The following is an 18202-nucleotide window of genomic DNA, read 5'->3' as shown; positions in this document are numbered from 1 at the left end:
GACTAGGTGGGGAGAGGAGAACCCTGAGGCGATGGGGGTAGAGATGTGTGTCTTTCCATTACCCTGCTCTTGGGCCTTCCAAGAAGCCATGCTAGAGAAGCAGGCAGTGAGGAGCCGTGTGGACCTTGCCTGTCTCTGCTCTTTTATGCCAAGGAGCCCAGGAGGCCTTTGGTAATTAGCTAATGCAGGTGGCAGTTGAAGCTTTGAGAGGTTGACGTATTTTTCTAAGAAGCTGTGAGTAGAATGTGCTAGAAGTCAGGGTGACCTGGGTTCTAGTCTTGCTTTGCTTCTAACCCACTGCTACCTTACCTTGTGTAAGTCAGTTACTTTCCTTACTGGGCTGCACTTTTCCCAGCTGAAGCAGAAGCAGACGGTAGGGTTAGAGTACTCTGAGGTCCCTTCCTGCTCTGGTGGTCTGTGAGTCTGAACTGAATGTCAAGAATTTTGAGCCTTGTTCCCATAATCATCTTGAACATCTGAGACCTGTAGCTGTTTCTCCTTGTGCAGTGAGCAGTGCTCACGGAGAATGACACAAGTACAGGTTCCTACTCTTCAAGGACTTCACATCTGCCTTCTTCCTCTCCTCCCCCCACGAAGCAGTGGACAGAGGTTCCTGGGAAGCAGGAAACTGGGATTCGGGTTCTGGCTTTGCCAAAATACATTGTGTGTCCTCGGGCAAACCCCTCGCCTCCTTCAGCCTCGTTTTCATTTTCTCCAAAATCAAGGATTAGACTTGCTTCTTGGCTTCAACTCCCCCCATTCCCTCCCGCCGTCCTCCCCACCCCCACCTGCAGCCTCCTGCTAGCTTTTCTGCAGGGTGTGATTCTTAGCTGCAGAGGCCCTGGGGTATGGTTTCCTTTCTTGCCGGGAGGGAGAGAAGCAAGATTATTTTTTTAATTACGCAGCTAAGATTAGGCAGCAATCTACATTTTAAAGTGTTATTAATAAGAGTCTAAAAGTGTGCGAAGAAGCTTGGGAGTTGGAATGTGAAATGAGTTGGGAAACATCTGCAGAGGCACCGGCCTCAATCAGGGATGTTTTTTCTCTGGGTGCCAAGTGACTGCTAGGTGTGACTGGCAGCCTGATGTGCCGCTGGGCTCCTGGAGGAGCAGGAAGCCCAAGCACTGGGCCAGAGCAGGGGCCAGAGCCCCTCAGGTCAGGGGCTCACGGTCCAGCCTCTCATGATGGTTCTTTGCAAACTGGCTTTAGAGAAAGAGTGATAGTCATGATATTTCCAGCACCTCTATTTAGAGTTTATAAAGTGCTTTCATGTTTATTGTCTCCCTTTTCATCATAGTCCTGAGAGGTAGTTAGAACAAGTCTCACTGTCCCTTCAGTAGTCGGGTGAGGGCTCTTCAATTTAAGTTTCTTCCTTTAAGAAACGTGGTGTGCTATAGACAAAAAGCCCTGGACAGGAAGTGGGGAGCTGGGCACCTGTCCTGGGCCTCCACCTCCCTCCCCAGCTCTTCCTGTCTCCTTTTCCTACTTTGTCTTTATAGCACTAGAAGTCGTTTGCCAGGGGATATGTTTTATGTGATTTTTGTCCATTGTCTGTCTTCCCCCTGCTAGAATGTAAGCTTCGCCAAGGAAGGGAGTTTTGTCTGTTTCATTCGCTGTTGTGGCCCCTGGCACCTGGGACAGCACCTGGCCTATAGAAAGTACTCAGTAACTATTTGTTGAATATTGAGAGTGCCTGGCTCTGTTTCGGAGTCGTCTGTGTGAAGAGTCATTTGTTTTCCTTAGTTTTGTATTCTCTTTGGGTAGTTGGAGGGGATGGTCTCTGACATCCTTGGTGGCACATAAAAATTTGTGGTAAGAGCAATGCCTGTGACTCTTTTTCCTTCCAGCAAACACTGAGCACCTGCTCTGGGTCAGGCCCTATGCTAGGTGCTGTGAGGAATACAGACAACATAAGGAAGGATCACTGTTCTCTACCCCTCAGTGGATATGATGGTTAATTTTATGTGTCACCTTGACTGGGCCACGGGTGCCCAGATATTTAGTAAATGTTGTTCTGCGTGTTTCTGTGAGGGTGTTTTTGGAGATTAACATTTACATCAGTAGACTGAGTAAAGCAGATTGCCCTCCCTAATGTGGGTGCGCCCCATTCAATCAGTTGAAGACCTGAATAGAACAAAAGCTGACCCTTTTCTGAGTAAGAGAGGATTCTCCTGCCTGACAGCATTTGAACTTGGACATCGGCTCTGCAGGTTTTGGACTTGCCAGCCTCCATAATCATGTGAGCCAATTCCTTATAATAAATCTTGCTCTATAGAACCTACTGGTTCTGTTTCTCTGGAGAACCTTGACTAAGACAGTGGGCAACGTAAGACATGTCATCAAATGAGCTTATATTTGGTGGCATAGAATAGTAGTTAGAACAGGGGTACAAGCACCATGCCAGTGGCTCCTAAGGAACGGACGGCCTATTCTGACTAGGGGATAATAGAATACTTCAGGGAGGCAGTGGCTTTTGAGCCAGGCCCCGAGGATGAGAAGGAATTCTGTGGGTGGAACAAGCAGGCCGACCAGCAGTGCAGGCTGGGGCACAGCACAACCCTGAGGCCTGGGAGGGAGGAAGTGGAGCAGGCCCTTGGCAAAGGGGCAGTCACCCAGCGCTAAGAGAACCGAGGTGCTTGGAGGGAGGGGCTTGTGGAGGGCGAGGGAGCCAAATACACAAACAATCTAGGACCAGGGCTTCCTGAGATGCCCTCCCCAGGTTTGAAGAAGAAGCCAGTCCTCCCTGCTTTTGTCTGGGAAGCCCCCATCCTGCGTGATACAGACAGTCCTACAGCTGGTCCAGGGGCTCCTCAGGTGCAGTCTGCCTGGACTTCTCTCGCCAGTGCCCCTGATTTGACAGCTAATAAAGTGAGTGGTGAAAATGGAGCAGCCGTGTGGAGTGCCTGGCACGTCTTAGGACTCTGATCTTTGCTGTATAGGCCGAGGGTGATGCTCCCTTAGTGATCTGGCCGGGCTGTCTTTGTGCCCCTAGCCCACACAGGTGTCCCTGTGACTCTGAACAACCTCCAGAAGTCCTTGGGACTGTCCACTTTTAAAGAGGCAGTGTGGGCCAATGGAAAGTGGAGCTGGGGTCACACGGACTGGTGGGCCCCCTGCAGGGCAGTGACTGGGGGCACCGACTGGGGGCAGCTGGAGGCTCTGAGCTTGAGACTTTACCTCCCTCTATGCTTCAGTTTCCTCCCCTGTAATGTGAGGATTATAATAATGCCTTCTCACGGGGTGTTTTTGTGGACTAAACGGGACAATCCATGTAAAGAGTTTGGCATGAAGTAAGTGCTCTCAAAACATTAGTTATTGTTATTATCATCATCATTATTGCAGCTTTGCCACTTCCAAGCTGTGTGATCTTGAGCAGGTCATTTAACCTCTGTGACCTGTTTCTTTTTCTGTAAAATGGAATTCACACTAATCATTCAGTGTTGATTAAATTATATAACTTCATGGCAGTGCCTAAAATAGAGTTTTACACAGAGTCGACTCTCAATAAATAATTCTCCCCAGGCCCTTATGTTTTTATTCAATCTCTTTGCAGGCTGCTTCTTCTCTTCTTTTTAGTTGGACATCTCATGTTTGGAAATTTTATTCCTGTATTAACTTAAAAAAATTCCAGACCTTTTGTTATGTGATATTATTCATGATACAACTTTGGAGACTTGGGAAATTTTACAAAAACAAACAAACAAACAAGATATACAGCCAAGTTCCCAAATTTTAAAATTGGTAACCATAACATTGTAAAGCAACTGTACTTCAGTTAAAAAAAAAGCATATATATGTAAAACTGAGTCACTTTGCTGTACAGCAGAGATTGGCACAGCATTGTAAATCAACTAGACTTCAATAAAAATTGTTAATCATATTAGTGATCTTTGATATTAGAGTGGATGTTTTATTCAAGGACACTGGTCAGACTAAATATTCAAAAGGTGCCAAGAAAATTAACTTGTACACCACTCATTTTGACCCTGAGGATTTTTAGACATCATTATTAAAGTTTAGACCAAGAAGGTGTCTCAGAGGTCATCGATCCCAGTCCTCTTGTTGTATGGATGGGAAAAATAGGGCCCCTGGAGGGAAGGGATGTGTTCAAGATCACGTAGCCTTGGAGAGAAGCCAGGATTAGGATCCAGGTCTTCTGAGCCTCTGGTTAAAGCTTCTTATCTTCTCCAGCTCACCTTGCTTCATCTCTTTTCCGTTGCTCTCTTCCACTCTCTTCCTTTTTACCCCCTGGTTTAAATTTATTTGTGTTGTGTGATGCGATGTGCCATATACTATGCTTGTATCTTACAAAAATCCCCAAATCCAATGGTGAGGGCTTCAGTGTTCTTCCTCTTCTTTATCAGTAAGATAAAGATGATGACTCAACTAAGACTTACCTAACATGTCGGTAGTTGGCAGCTGGCAGAGAAGATTTGACAAATTGGTAGAAATTGGGGGTGGAACGATGGAAATCCTTGGTAAGGCCGTGGTGTTCAGTTTGGGAGTATAGTAGTAATAGTGGCTAACATTTACTATTATGTGTCATGCACTATATGAAAAAGTATCCTTGCAGCAGCCCTACAAGGAAGGTGTTATTTTTCCATTTTTCAGACGTTGAGTAATTTGCTTAAGATTATGGAGCCAGCAAATGATAAAGTTTAGTAGTTGGGAGTACGAAGTAGGTAGGAAGAGATGGTTACATTGTTCATTTGTTCATTCCAGCAACAAATACTTTATTGAGCATCTACTCTGTGGTGGGCATTTTTCTAGGATACAGGGATGGGCAGAAACAGTCCCTGCTATCACAGAGCTGATTCTCTGGAGGACGAGACAGACTTTAATCAACAGTCCTCCTAATGAGCATACAGTTATAAACTGAGACAAGTTCTCCCAAGATGAGGAACATGGTTCTCTGAGATTGTCGCACAGAAGAGTCTGATCTGGGTTGAGGACTGAGCAGAGTTGAAGAGTGAATGAATACAAGTTGACTAGGTGAATGGGCTCAGGGGTAGAGGAGACAGCGGGGGCGGAGGGAAGGGGTGTGGAAGCCTCGAGGAAGAGCAGGATAGCACATCTGCGTGGGGGAAGCAGCCTGGTGTGCCTGTGTCCGGCCCCTGTCCTCTGAGCTCTCCCCTCTCCTCCTCCTTGCACGGGAAGACTAAGCTTGGTGACTCTCGGGCCGTTAGTTCGGTGTTCGAAGTTCTTGGTTTTTATCAAGTGCCTTTTTATAAAGCCTCTGTCCACATGGCACAACAAAGGATGGGTTATAGAAATGAGGTTCTTACACTCCAAGGACTTAGAATTACTAACCCAGAGAGTAACAAGTGTTTGTAAACGGATACATTATATAATAAATATAACTCATAGGTGCAGAGAGGCCTCCTCGTGTGTGTGTGTGTGTGTGTGTGTGTGTGTGTGTGTGTGTGTGTGTGTGTACTCCAGAAGCATTTGAGGTGGGAGGGACTAAAGAGGTTGCGTGGCCTTTTTTCTGCCTGACCCGTGGGATTCTTTTTACAACATCTACCTCTATTTGCTATAGCTCCATTTTGATATCTTCAATGGCATTCTGTTTCCTTCTGGGACAGATTATGTTAGGAAAATATGGATGTTCCTTATATCACACTGTAATCTATCTTCTTATCACCTTCAGGACCCCTTTTCCCAGAACAGCGTAGAAATACCTCTTCCCCTGAGGATCCAGATACTGCTGAAGCAGCTTCTCACTGTGCCCGTTGCTGTGGCTGCAGCACCTGCCCCTACCAGCATCCTGGGCAGCCCTCTGGCTGGTGAAGGAAGCTGGCTCCCCGACCATTCCCCATCCACCCCCACTTTTGTGTCTTCTCTGATCCCAGAGCACCCAGGGCTTTGCACCTCATTTTCTTTCTCCTCATTCACTCCCCCTTTATTTGTATTTGACTGTTTGATAAGATGTTTGCACAGGGCCCCAAGTGATTTAAATCATTTGGTAACGCATGACTCCTGTCAATGGAACCCCTGATCTAGCACCCTCTGCGCCTTTTTATATTTTAATGGCACACCCCCACCTTCCCACTAACCTTGAAATCCAGAAATCTCAGAGTGCTGTGTATCTCCTCCCGTTCCCTTTCTCTTACGTCAAATGGGGTGCCAAGCCTTGCAAATTCTTACCCCCCTGCAACAACTTCAACCTTGGCTTTAGCTGATGCCTCTTAGGCTTGTGACACTGTAGTGGCTTCCTGCCTTCCTTCCCTTTTCACTTACTCCTGTGACTTTGCTTGTCCCCTCTCCCACTCCTAGAACCTTCTCCCTGTCAGTAAGATGGGGCTGGTAAGAATACCTGTCTCACGGGGTTGTTGGGAGGGGTAAACAGAATACTGCATAGAGAAAGCTTAGAACAGTATATAGAGAGTTCCTACAACAGAATGCTTAGGCACATAGTAGTGCTGGGGAGGGAAGTGGTAGGTGTGAGTAGTATTATTACTGGCCCCCTGCAATCCTTTGCCAAGTGTACCATCCCCCAAACACTCATTTCATCAGGCCCCACCCCTGCCCAAAAGTTTGCAGTCTCCCCATGGTCTATGTAGCAGTAGTTCCTAAAGTGAGCATGCAAGATGAATTGCCAGGGTGTGGGAAGAGAAAATTCTGACTTCTTTTATGTTTTTATCTCATTGTTTTAAATTTTCTACTTTTGGAGTGTGTTTTCACTATATAGTTTTGAATAAAGGTACCTTTATAATTCCCATATGTGTATAATGTAAGTGTATACTTTAATAAATAAATGAATATACATGTATTAGAGGTATGTTAAAAATATTTTGCTGATAAGGGAGTGCAAGCAAACGAGTCTGGAAGGTGAGGTCCAGACCGTGAGCCTGGCATTGCCCTGAAGTGGCCCCAGCCTGGCAGCCCCGACTCACCTCCGCCGCCCTGCCTCGTGACCCTCCCTCTCTCCACCTGCCCCACCTTGTGCCTTTGGATTTCTGTCGTTGCTTATCCCCTCTCCCCACTCCTGGAACGTTCTCCCTGATCTTCCCATTTTCTTTTCCTTTCCAGAAGTTCACCTTAACGCCACTTGTTCCATCAAGCCTGCCGGGGCAATTCCAGCTTGGAATGCTCCCTCCAAGCTCCCTAGACAGTCTTTGTCAATACCACTCATCTGGCCCCGTTGTTTTCTCCATTGCGTTGGGACCCTTGGCCATGTATATTTCTTGGCTCCCTAGTTATTCTGTTAATTTTCGCATGCGTATGCCTTTAAATTATATTTTACTTGCTGACTTTATTTTGAGCTGTTTGTCATTTCTCCCATTTATCTGGAGACACATACCTATACTCGTTGGATGGCATTAATGTATCTATTTTTTGGCACAGTAATATATAATTATTATTTAATCTAAGGTAGATTCATTTGTCATACATTTGGGATCTGAATGTCCTTGGATTTGCCAGCTTGCTTCAGCTCGAGGCAGACATTTATCTACAGTGCATTAATGAACATCTTTTGTATGTGGATTCATTGTTTTCTTTTGCTCCAGGTGACCTAAAAATCGTAATCCTTGTGTTTAATGCCTTTATTTCACTGCTTATAGTTCTGAGGTCTGCATGGTCTCTTGGGAAGGAGGCCATTCTAGTGAAGAAAGCTGGATGGTACACAGAACATATCCATTTAATCTGAGTTTCCCCCCCTCCTCAAACACTGTCAGAATGGCTGTTTCATCAGCCAGGTTTCATCAGTTTGTGACAGCAGCTGTACAATCATTGGATCTGCCATTGGTCTTGGAATCAGAAGACAGAGGATTTATAATTTGCTTTTACCACTGGCTGGGTTTTTCTGGACTTGATCAAGTCACTTAACCTCTCAAATCTCCTCTGTAAAATAAGCTTAATAATCTATACTTCACAGAATTTTTATGAGGATTAATTGAGATATTGTCTGTTAATGTGCTGAGCTCCTGGGAGGTGGTCAATAAATGTCTGTTTAAAGGAAAAAGAAAAGAGCCTCCTCTGTCCCTGTGAGCCTTCTGATGCAGAGTATATTTTGGGGAGAAGCAGACAGACAGCTTCAGGGAGTGTACCTACCTGACTGCACAAACTTAGGTCGGAACCCAAAGGCTGGCCATCCAGTCAGCCTGGTTGTCTGTAATAAAATGTCTGTGGCCTCCCCAGGGAGCATGAAGATTAATTAGTTCATCTTTGTAAAGTGCTTTGAAGGTGAAAAGTGCTACATAAGTGGAATGGTTGAATTGTTATTGGAAATGTAATCATGGTAGCACCATATTCTGGCAGTCTTGCCTGTCTTGGACATCAATAATCAATAGCAGAGGAGGTTCTAAGATGTTTTACTTGATAAGAAATGACTCACGGTGGGGTTTGTGATAACATAATTCTTTCTGTAGTCTTGCAGTTAGCAACTTGCCAGTTCTTCTCAGCAGAGGAATGCTAGGATCCTTTAAGAAGTAACAGTCTCATCCTCTGGCTTCTTGGGAATCTCTCTGCTAAGGCAGTCTGGTTGTAAATCCCAGCCAGCTCAAGCAGAGGGACAGTTTGCCAGCTTGGGATGCTTTGTGGGTCCTGGGCACATGAGCTTTTTTGGGGGCTAATCCTACAGAAGTGAAGCAAGTGTGTTTATGCAGTGATTTGGGCCAGTGTGATTAACCAATACAGAGTGGTACCATGAGCTAGTAGAAGGAGTGTGGCTTAACTGTGTGACCCTGGGCTGGTCACTCCTTTGAACCTTAATTTTCCCACCTGTTAAGTGGGATCCTAGTAGTTGATGAGTACAGTAGTAAAGGTAGATCAGAGGAGGGAGGGTTTCACCCGTTCTGTGGAGAATTAAGAAGTCAAGAAAGGTTTTGCAAAACTGGTGGTCCATGAGCTGGACTCTGAAGGTTGAGCCATAGTTTATCAAATGAATGATGTAAGGAAAGGGCATCCATGGCAAAAGGAATAGCACTTGTGAGGCCATGAAATAACACATCTGAATGGACCCTCTCCCTGTTCTTGTAATATATATGGTACCCCATGGGTTGCACAGACTTTGTTCCCTCTTCGAGGAAGCCTGGAAGAACTTCTTGGTGTCTATTTTGGTGTCCGGGAGCAGATTGATCCTGAGAACTGTATCCCTGCAGAGCCCTGTACCCCTTCAAAATTCTGACATTTCCCCTATGAGTCTCTGGTTGTTTTTTAACTGACACTATAAACCATATGTTGAATGTGGGACCAGATGAAGCTTTGATACTAAACACAGAGTATGTAGTAGATTTGTCTAGAATTTAATATGCATTACTTGGTGTTTTGTCTCTTAAGCAAAGTTTCCCTTTGTTAAAATAAACATGTATAAAGAATTTATACAGCGCACATGGTTATGCATATTTATTGCAGAGAATCTGTTAATAATCTATGCCTCATCAGATTTTGCATTTCTGTTGAAATAACAAACGTGGCACTTGGTACAGCTGAATAAGTTTGGTGAATTCTCTCTTATCTGGGAGAAAAAAGGCCATTTCTTTTTTTCAAACTTCATTTTCTTCATTCGTCTTTAGCACTGGCCAGCTTCCCAGATGGTGCATCTGGGGGACTGAATGCTTTTCTGGCTGTAAATGATTTTGTCTTTTTTTTTCCTTCTCTCACTCCCTTCCCTCTAGCACACATAGGCACTCACCTTGGGACTATTAGAATTGCTCCTGTGGGTAAGAGCATAGACTCTGAAAGGTCCTCGATGTTACGTGGAGGGAAAAACACATGAAACTGGCCATTAATTGAGCTCAGAGTAAGGCCCTGAGAGACTGTGGCCTGGGGCAAGTCCGGAGCCTGGGGAACCTCAAGGTGGCTGACAGAGGGCTCTGGATTGGGTGAGAGGGAGGGGAGCCTGAGAACAGACATCCTCTGTCCCTGCAAAGTACAAGGAGGGTGTGGGGGAGGGGAGAGGGTGCATAGGCCATACAGTGCCCTTGAGGTGTTCTCTGTGGCCATGTCCATATCTGCTAAAATGCAGGAACCCAAGCCGTAGAAGTAGCCTCTGTTGGAATCCAACTTTGGCACTCAGCCCTTGTTTGATCTTGGTTAAGTCATACATCTCACCTCTCTGAACTTCAGTTCCCACATCTATAAACACGTGAATATGCACACTTTCTTTACAGGAAGGTCGGAAGGCTCCTGCTACATAGTAGTTGGTACCAAAATTAATGATCATACTTTCTCTTGTAATTCTTCGCTTACCCATGAGAGCACAGCTGTGGAATATAGCCTTAATTCAAATAATTTTTTTTTCTTTTTTTAGAAACTGGCAAGGTGTTTACCTGGGGCCGAGCAGACTACGGTCAACTGGGGAGGACATTGGAGTCTCATGAAGGCTGGAAACCAAAGAAGCAGGATCCATCCGTCCGCTGCTCCAGGCCATCAAAGAGCACACCTTCCTCTCTGCATTGCTTAACGGGAGCAACTGAGGTAGGAAGTGACCTCTTTCCGCAGAGGTGATGCATTTCTTTTCCTTATCTTTCAGGGGAGCATTCACTGAGAGCCTACCTGTGTGCTTATAGTTTAGGCCTTATGGTGGGTTCCATGCAGAAGCCTGAAGGGGTCCTTGCTTCAAGTTGCTCGGGTTTAATATGGTAGAAAAGGCAGTTACCTGGATACCTGTGCCGCAGGGCAGACCGTGTGTGACTCCTTCAAAGGTTCCAGGGGCTCTGGATCCACTTCAGAGAGTGAGAGATGAGTTCAGGGTACAGGACTGGGTTCGGCTTTGTGGAGGACACGGCTTTGAGCTGTGCCTTGGAGGATGGGGAGACTTGAGCAGGCACTGTGAGAGAGAGGAGGACTTTCCAGTGGGCACAGCAGCTGGAGCAAAGTCACGGGAGTGGGAAAGGGAAGAAAGTGTTTGGGGAGCACTGGTAGTTCTGTCTGGCTGGAGCACGGTGTGTCTGTGGGGCTGAATATGAAGTAATATCAGAAGGTTGGAACCTGATCAGAGGGGCCGTTAATACTAAGCTGAGTATTTTGCTCTTCCGTTTATACTTCCCAGTGTAGAAAACATGGTAGTTCAGTTGTTTATTCAAGCCCCTTTAGTTCCCTGAAATGTCTTGAATTTCTGTATTTAAGGCAGGAGTCTTAATTTCTCCAGGGTATGTGTTTCTGTTACTAAATTTTACTTTACTGCTGTCCTTAAAAAAAAAAAGAAAAAGAAAGGGCTAGGTTTTTGAGAAGAATGGGGATGACCACTCAGGAAATGTGTCTCTGAACCCAAGTTGGCTTACTGAAGGAATTCAGTCTTCATTCGGTCTGTCAAAAAAAAATTAGAGCTTCCCTGGTGGCGCAGTGGTTGAGAGTCCGCCTGCCGATGCAGGGAACACGGGTTCATGCCCCGGTCCGGGAAGATCCCACATGCCGCGGAGCGGCTGGGCCCGTGAGCCATGGCCGCTGGGCCTGCGCGTCTGGAGCCTGTGCTCCGCAATGGGAGAGGCCACAACAGTGAGAGGCCCGCGTACCGCAAAAAAAAAAAAAAAAAAAAAAAAAATTAATAAACTAGTGAGACTTCTGTAATTAGCATCAGACTAATTACAACCCTCTCCATACCTAGAGGGCTTCCCTTCCCCTGGGGCCTGCCTGGCCTCCTCCTTCCGGGTATGTAGGACGGTTCTCAATTTCTGCCTTACATCCCAGCCCTGGTCCTCCTGGGCCTTTCCTTGGTGCTGGGTTGAGTCTGTCAGTCTGTCTGTCTCTTTTTCTTTAATTGTAAAGGCACTGAACAACACCACAAGGACAATTTAGACATGGTAATACTAGTAATAAAACCACCCATAATCTTACCACCCTAACACAACTATGTTCCTTTTCTGCGTATACACATGTACATACTTTGCAAAGTTATAGTGGTGGCATTTATAATGTTTTCTATTCAGTGGTAATTTATTTTATCACAAATGCTTTGCTTTGTTTTGTCTTGGTCTTTAAAGCTCATTTAAAATGGCTGTATAATATATGATTTGAAGATTCTTGGATTTTCCAAGTCATTCTGTGAATGTTGGACATTTAGATCATTTCCCTTTTTTTTGGTCACTATAGTGAACTCTGCAGTGAATACCCTGTTGAACTGTTTCTTTAAGGCAGAATCTTGGGAATGAAATTGCAGGGGCAAAGGCCATGAGCATCTTCATGGCTTTTGCTGTATTTCTCTAGATTCTGTTGGAAAGAAGTTGACTCCAGTGAAAGAGGGAATGCAGTACTTAAGCTAGTACCGTCTGCTTAGTGAGGGAAGGTGCTGAGAGCTTGATACATGGTGCTTTAGACTCTTTAGCTTTCCTTCTCTTTCCCAGAATACTTAAGACTTTGTGGTCAGGTAGCACAGCAGAGGCATAGAGGCTTCATGGGTTTTTCTGAGTCTCTGGTTTTATTGGTAAGATGAGGGTAATAATACCTACCACAGAAGGTCATCGATGAGGATTACATGCCAAGTTCTTGGCACTCTCCAGGCACTCAGTAACTCTTGGGTCCTTTCTCTTCTTCCCTTTGGAACCTTTGAATGCTGTGTGGTGGCCACGCTGTGCAGCGCTGTAACAGACATGGCCAGTGTAAGCATATAGCCAAAGAGCCTCACACTGATGTGACTTAAATTATTTAGCAGGACAATGTGAGGAGGACATTGGCAGGACAATGTGAGGAGTCGGCTTGAGCCCCGAGCCCTATGGCAGCTTCATTTTCGTGCTCCCCTCCATCTGTGCTCTGGTCTCTGGGGAGCTGGTGCTCATGTGTGTTCTCACTGGTCTCACTGCAGGTTCAGACCCCAGGCTGTCTCCTGCTGGTAGATTGGGTCTGGGAATTCTCTCTGCTGTTCATGTCCCGGTCTGGCCTGTCAGGCATCTATTTGCTGGAGGGCCAGAGCTATAAGCTGCTAGGGGTGCGTTCACCTTGGAAAAGACAAGAGCTGTGCTAAACTGTGTGATACCCTGGCAGGAGCTTGGCCAGGGAGGTGCACAGACACCTGGGGAGACAGGAACAGCCTTGGACTAAACTGGTAACCTGACCTTCAAGGACCTGAGTGTCCCATAGCTGGCCAGTTACCTTCTTCTATATCCAGGGATAAGCAGAGGGAGGAGTGAGCTGTCTGGGCTGAGGCCTCAGGTAGGATGTCTGCCCAGAAGGGTCCAGAGAGACAGCCAAGTGGGAGGGGAAAGCACAGGTAGACAGAGCTGGACTGTGGTATGACCAGCCCTTCCCATGAACAAAAGAAAGAAAATAAACACAATGTTACCTGGTGGTTATTATGGTCCAGGCAGCATGCTAAATGCTTTACATATATTCTTTCCTTTTCACAATAAACTTGGGCACAGGTGTTATAATCACTGCTTTAAGAATAAGGAGACTAATGGGTAAGTCACTGGCCTTGGATCACATAGTAGGTAAACAGTGGGGCTGGGGCTTGGACTTGAGGAACTTGAAGCTCACATACTTTCTGTATGGATGAAGTAACGGTGCATATGTACCCTCACCTGCACGAAAGTTCCGGGACTCAGGGTCTCTGATTCCCTGAGAGTCTCAGTTCTTTTCTTCTGAGCCATGTCTCATCTCTAGCCTGAGAAAGACTGAGATTTTAAACCAGACGGGCCTTTGTTCAATGTTCTTACAGTGCTAAAGACTGAAGATTGTATGTTTTGTGCACTGTCAGCTTTGCCTTAGGTACTGGCCCTCTCTAGCCCCTCTTGGAAAATTCCAGGGAGAGCACCGTGGTTGGGATTACCCCCATGCGCATGTCAGGGCAGGGTGCGTGTGAACGCACTGTTCGTTTGCTCTCTGACAGCAAACATACACACCAGCAGCTTTTTGCTTTCCAAGCTCCTGGTGGGGTGCTCCCTGGCCATTTCCTGTGGAACATTGGCTCCGAAGTCCACTCAAAGGTGGAAGCCTGCACTTCACAGGAGGAAGTGCCTGTACTCACTTAGTGGGTACAGTGGGGCTCCCCTAAGATTCTGAAGCAGCTATAGCAGGGTATCTGGTGTGTTAGTGGGACCATCAGGAGGTCAACAGCCTCTGGGGGACAAGGTCTGGATTGGGGGTCAGAAGGCCTGGGTTCTAGCCATGGTTCTGTCCTGACTGGGTGAACTTGGGCAAGCCCCTTTCCTCCTTACCCTTAGTTCCCCGATACGTAGCTTGAGGTTGTTAGACCAGGCGTTTCCTATAAAGTTTCTCATAGATCTAAGAGTCCCTTCCATCTCTGATTCTTATTTTATGGAAACGATCACTACTTACATTTGTAATGACTCCTGCCTCTAGAGTCCCTTGGTGTCATAGCCAAGATCACTCAACCCCAAGCTGCTGGCTCAACTTTGGCAGACCTGGGAATGTTAACTAATCTAGAAGTTCCAGACTTCAGTACCGCTTGAGCCTTGCTCTGCCTCTTCGCCTTGGCTCTGTTCTCTGCCCTTGTTCCTTGTCCCTAGGGCTTCCTGTTCCATCTTAGGTCACTGGGACTTAGTATGATGCTCCCACCTGGCCCTCCCAGGACTTGCAGTTTGGCTTTGACTCCCGTCCCTGTGGCTGTGACCTTATTGCCGGGAACAGGCAGACCTTGGTGACTCTACCTTCCTGGATTCTCCTTCCGCCACCCCCTCCACTGGCTCTGTGCCGGCTGTCCCACCTGTGTGCATGTCTCCTGGGTTTACCCCCTTCTTGGCTTTGGGTTCTTGTCCATTCCTTGTCAACCCAGTGAACATTGGATGACACTTACCATACACTTGCTTTGACCACACAGTGGTGGTGGGTGGGGAAGTGGATACAAAGATAAAGAATAATCTTTGCCCTCAAAGAACTTCCACGTATGTAAATAAATTCCTTACCCTGTAGAGTGAAAAGTGCTGTTAGAGGTGTGTACGAAAGGCTAAGGGAGCAGTGAAGGTGGAATAATTTATTCTGAAGACACTAACAAAAAGAAGTGTTTGGACTAGGTTCTTAAAAATGAGTAGGAGTTTAACAAAGGGAGAAGGACATTCCAGGCAGAGGGGACAACACGAGCTAAGGCTGTGAATCTGGATCTGCTTTTAGCTCCTGGTACAGTCGGGATGCCTGTCCCTTCCAGTGGTCCAGCCTAGTTTTGTAGTCTGACTGCCTGTTTCACCTACCCCATCACTGCCATCCATCCTTCTGATAGGAGTATGTCTAAAGGAAAATAACTCTTGCATACGTTATCTCTTTTGATCCCAGGGTGATGCTGTGAAATAGGCCAGAATAGGAATGATTACCCTTATTTTATAATTGAGGAAACTGAGGCCCAGAGAGGCTAGCTGGGAATTAGGAGAAGACCTGAGACAAAGAGCCTTCCCGGTGTTTCTGAGAACCTTGCTCTGGGCTCAGTCTGCAGCCATGGTCCTGAGTCATGTTCCTGGTTTGAATTCTGCCCAAGTTTGGTTGAGGAGCACCAAATCCCAGGCAGGGAGCTCAGTGCACACGTGCACGTGTGTGCATACACGCAGCCATTGGAGCAACAGCAGGAAACGTGGAAATAAACTAGAGTCGAACCAGGGATTGGGTAATTGTCAAGCCCAAATGCCACCAGCCCTCATTTTGCTGCAGGACTAAAACTGTTTGTTGGAGAATCAGCCTGTGCACAGGGTCTAAGTGAAATCTGTCAGAATGAGTGGGAAAGAAGCTATTTTTAGTTTGCAGAGTCACTCACTCCGCTGTGTTAGCTGAGGTTTGAGCCAGTCCCCTACGCTTTCCACAGTGTTATTTCTGAAGGAGAAATACCACTGGAATGCTGTGTAAAACACATTAATGAACCTGGAAGTTTCCAGGGTGTCTTTGTCCTGCAGCTCCCTCGGAAGGCTGCCTTTCCTGAATGACCTTCCTCCTTTCCTATATTTAATGCATTTCTAATTTTAAGTTTGTGTCAAGACTGTGGGACTTCAGTGCCCTAAATAACACAAAAATCTACCACCAGCGATCAGCTGAGTCCGGAGGGCTCTGACAGATGAACACAACCTGAAAAAGCCTCCCCAAGTAGCTCTCTGGTAAGTATCCGCAGCATCATCGCTCTTCTCAGAGGGGCAGTAGGTCGCTCTTCTCAGAGGGGCAGTAGGTCTCTGAGACCATGGCAGCCAGGCTGCCCAAACCTTCCAGGTGTAGTGGTTTCAGAGGCCTCCTCAAATGGGGTGGCAGTGTTCATCCAAACACGGTTTTGCTGGAGATTAGAGAAGCTAGCACATCTGTGCTGTAGCTGCTGACCTAACGGGGAGAAAAACACAAAACAAACCTCAAAGCAGGGGACTGGATTTGTCCGTGTGAACACTCAGGAGAGAGAAAGAGCCACCAGCCAGGGCTGTTTTGTTTGAAAGAGATGGTAAAGCATCTGATACAGAAGCATTTATTTACTACCTGCTGTTTTCTTTTATTTGTATTTATCATCTCTTCTCACTGAAATATAATATCCAGGAGGGCACGGGCCCTCGTCATCTTGTTCAAAGCTGTGTTCCCAGTGTCTGGAATAGCTCCCGGCACCTCATAGGTGCTTAGTGGATGTTTACTGACTGAGCACATGAGAAGGAGGTGGTCTCAGAGGGTGAGATCCTTTACAGCTCCTCTTCTCTCTCTCTGTCGCTGTAGTCTGTGCCTCTCAATCCCAGACCAGTTCCGGAATAGGCATTTCCATGTTCTCAGGCATTTGGGCATCAAATGTCATGCAGAGCCAGAGGACAGGCACCGACGCTGCAATGTGCCTGAACAACCCGGAAGTTTCTTACGAAGTCTGTTGATGGTGAGGCTTCTAGTCCTTTAGTGCTTTCCAATTTACCAAGTGCTTTCACGCCTATTCATCTTCACTTTTTCTTCTTTTATCTGGAAAATGCTTATGTGTGCCCGTCTGTCCGAGCACGACATTCGCCGAATGTGGGGAGCAGAGAAGAGTGGGACGGATCCTGTCTTAGGAGCTTGTGAGCTGGTGGCAGAACTAAGATAAGTTCATTGCAGGACAAGCAGAATGTGACAGAGGCTGTGAGAGAGTCTGACATTGAAACCATGTTGATCCCATCCCTTCCCCTATCCTTGGGGACCTTTTCTTTCTTGCACTTTTAGTCCCTATGGTTCTGTTGGACTCTGCAGGGTTGGGCTCAGGGCGGTTGCGGTGGAGGTGGTGACTGGAAAGCCTTCCTGAGTTGGAAGCTTTGACATTAAATTAGTTCTCAAGGGAGCTAATGTGAAGTAACAAGGCAATCTTGGCAAGAACTTGCATTGAGAGGAAAGCAGAGGAAGAGCAGCCAGATAGAGACTGAGTATTGACAAGAGAGGGAGAAAGCAAGCCAGGAACTGCAGTGTCGCAGAAGCCAAGGGGATTTCAGCAGGGAGGTCAGGGAGCTTGGAGACTGAGACAAGACCACTGGCCTTGGTGTTGCGGAGGGGTGGTGACGCTTCTGAGAGCAGCTTCGAAGGACATGGGGTGAATGAAAGGGTGAGGAGAAATACAGGCTGCAGGTGCAAACAACAGAATCGAGAGATTCGGTGGTCAAAGGAGGATGGGGACGAGCTCAGGAACTCGAAAGGAGAGCTTGGTTCAAGTTAGTTTTGTAAGCTCGGGGAACCTGACGTGGGTCAGAAGGCTGAAAGCAAGGATTAGAGAGAGGGAAAGAAAGAGAGAGAAAGCTTCTGAGGACAGATGCAAGAGGGAGGCAGGATGGCTGGAGCAAGGCCTCCAAGGAGATGAGGAGAGGAGGGAAATCACCGTGAAGGGGTTAGTTCTGACAAGAAGGAAGGATCCTTTTCTTTCAGGACAGGAGTAAAGGGAAAAGGGGATATGGGAAGATGGAAGCTTCCAGGTGGAGAAGAGCAATTCTTTTATTGAAGTGTGTGTACCCTTTGTCGTCATGTTTTATGTTAGTTTTATTTATTTATTCAGTAAATGTTTACTGCATCCTACTGTGGGCAGCACCGTACAGTGTGCCAAGAATTCACAACAAAAAGACAGAGTTGCTGCCCAATGCTGGAATACCGTGTTTATTAGTAATACAGTACTTATTAACATGTCCGTCTCTAAATCAAACCTACAGTCTTTTGAAGGCCCACACTGTCTTATTTATCTTTGTATAATTAGGGCCAGGCTCGGTACAAAGTAAATGATCAGCAGAAGTGTGCTGAAACCGTGTGAGAGCGCCTGTTGGGTGGCTTAAATCTTCCTGCTTAGATTGAAAGACAGATTGTCTGCCTGCGTGTTGAGGTTACTGCAGGGAGGCCTCCATGGAGGGGCTAG

General features: G+C 46.5%; 1 protein-coding gene across 10 annotated transcripts in view; it reads left to right on the top strand.

Moving 5' to 3' along the window:
- The window catches only part of SERGEF (secretion regulating guanine nucleotide exchange factor), a 218963-nt gene that overhangs the window by 37315 nt on the left and 163446 nt on the right, over nucleotides 1-18202 (top strand). For all 10 annotated transcript variants that reach the window (XM_073808655.1, XM_033862604.2, XM_073808654.1 and 7 more), the window contains one exon: nucleotides 10256-10422. In XM_073808655.1, coding sequence (XP_073664756.1) covers nucleotides 10256-10422 — 167 coding nt within the window. The remainder of the gene's footprint in view (nucleotides 1-10255; nucleotides 10423-18202) is intronic.

The sequence above is a fragment of the Tursiops truncatus genome, chromosome 8, assembly GCF_011762595.2.
Source record: "Tursiops truncatus isolate mTurTru1 chromosome 8, mTurTru1.mat.Y, whole genome shotgun sequence".
Classification (NCBI taxonomy): domain Eukaryota; kingdom Metazoa; phylum Chordata; class Mammalia; order Artiodactyla; family Delphinidae; genus Tursiops; species Tursiops truncatus.
Note: the sequence above shows the minus strand (reverse complement) of the source record. Positions and strands in the feature narration are given on the sequence as shown.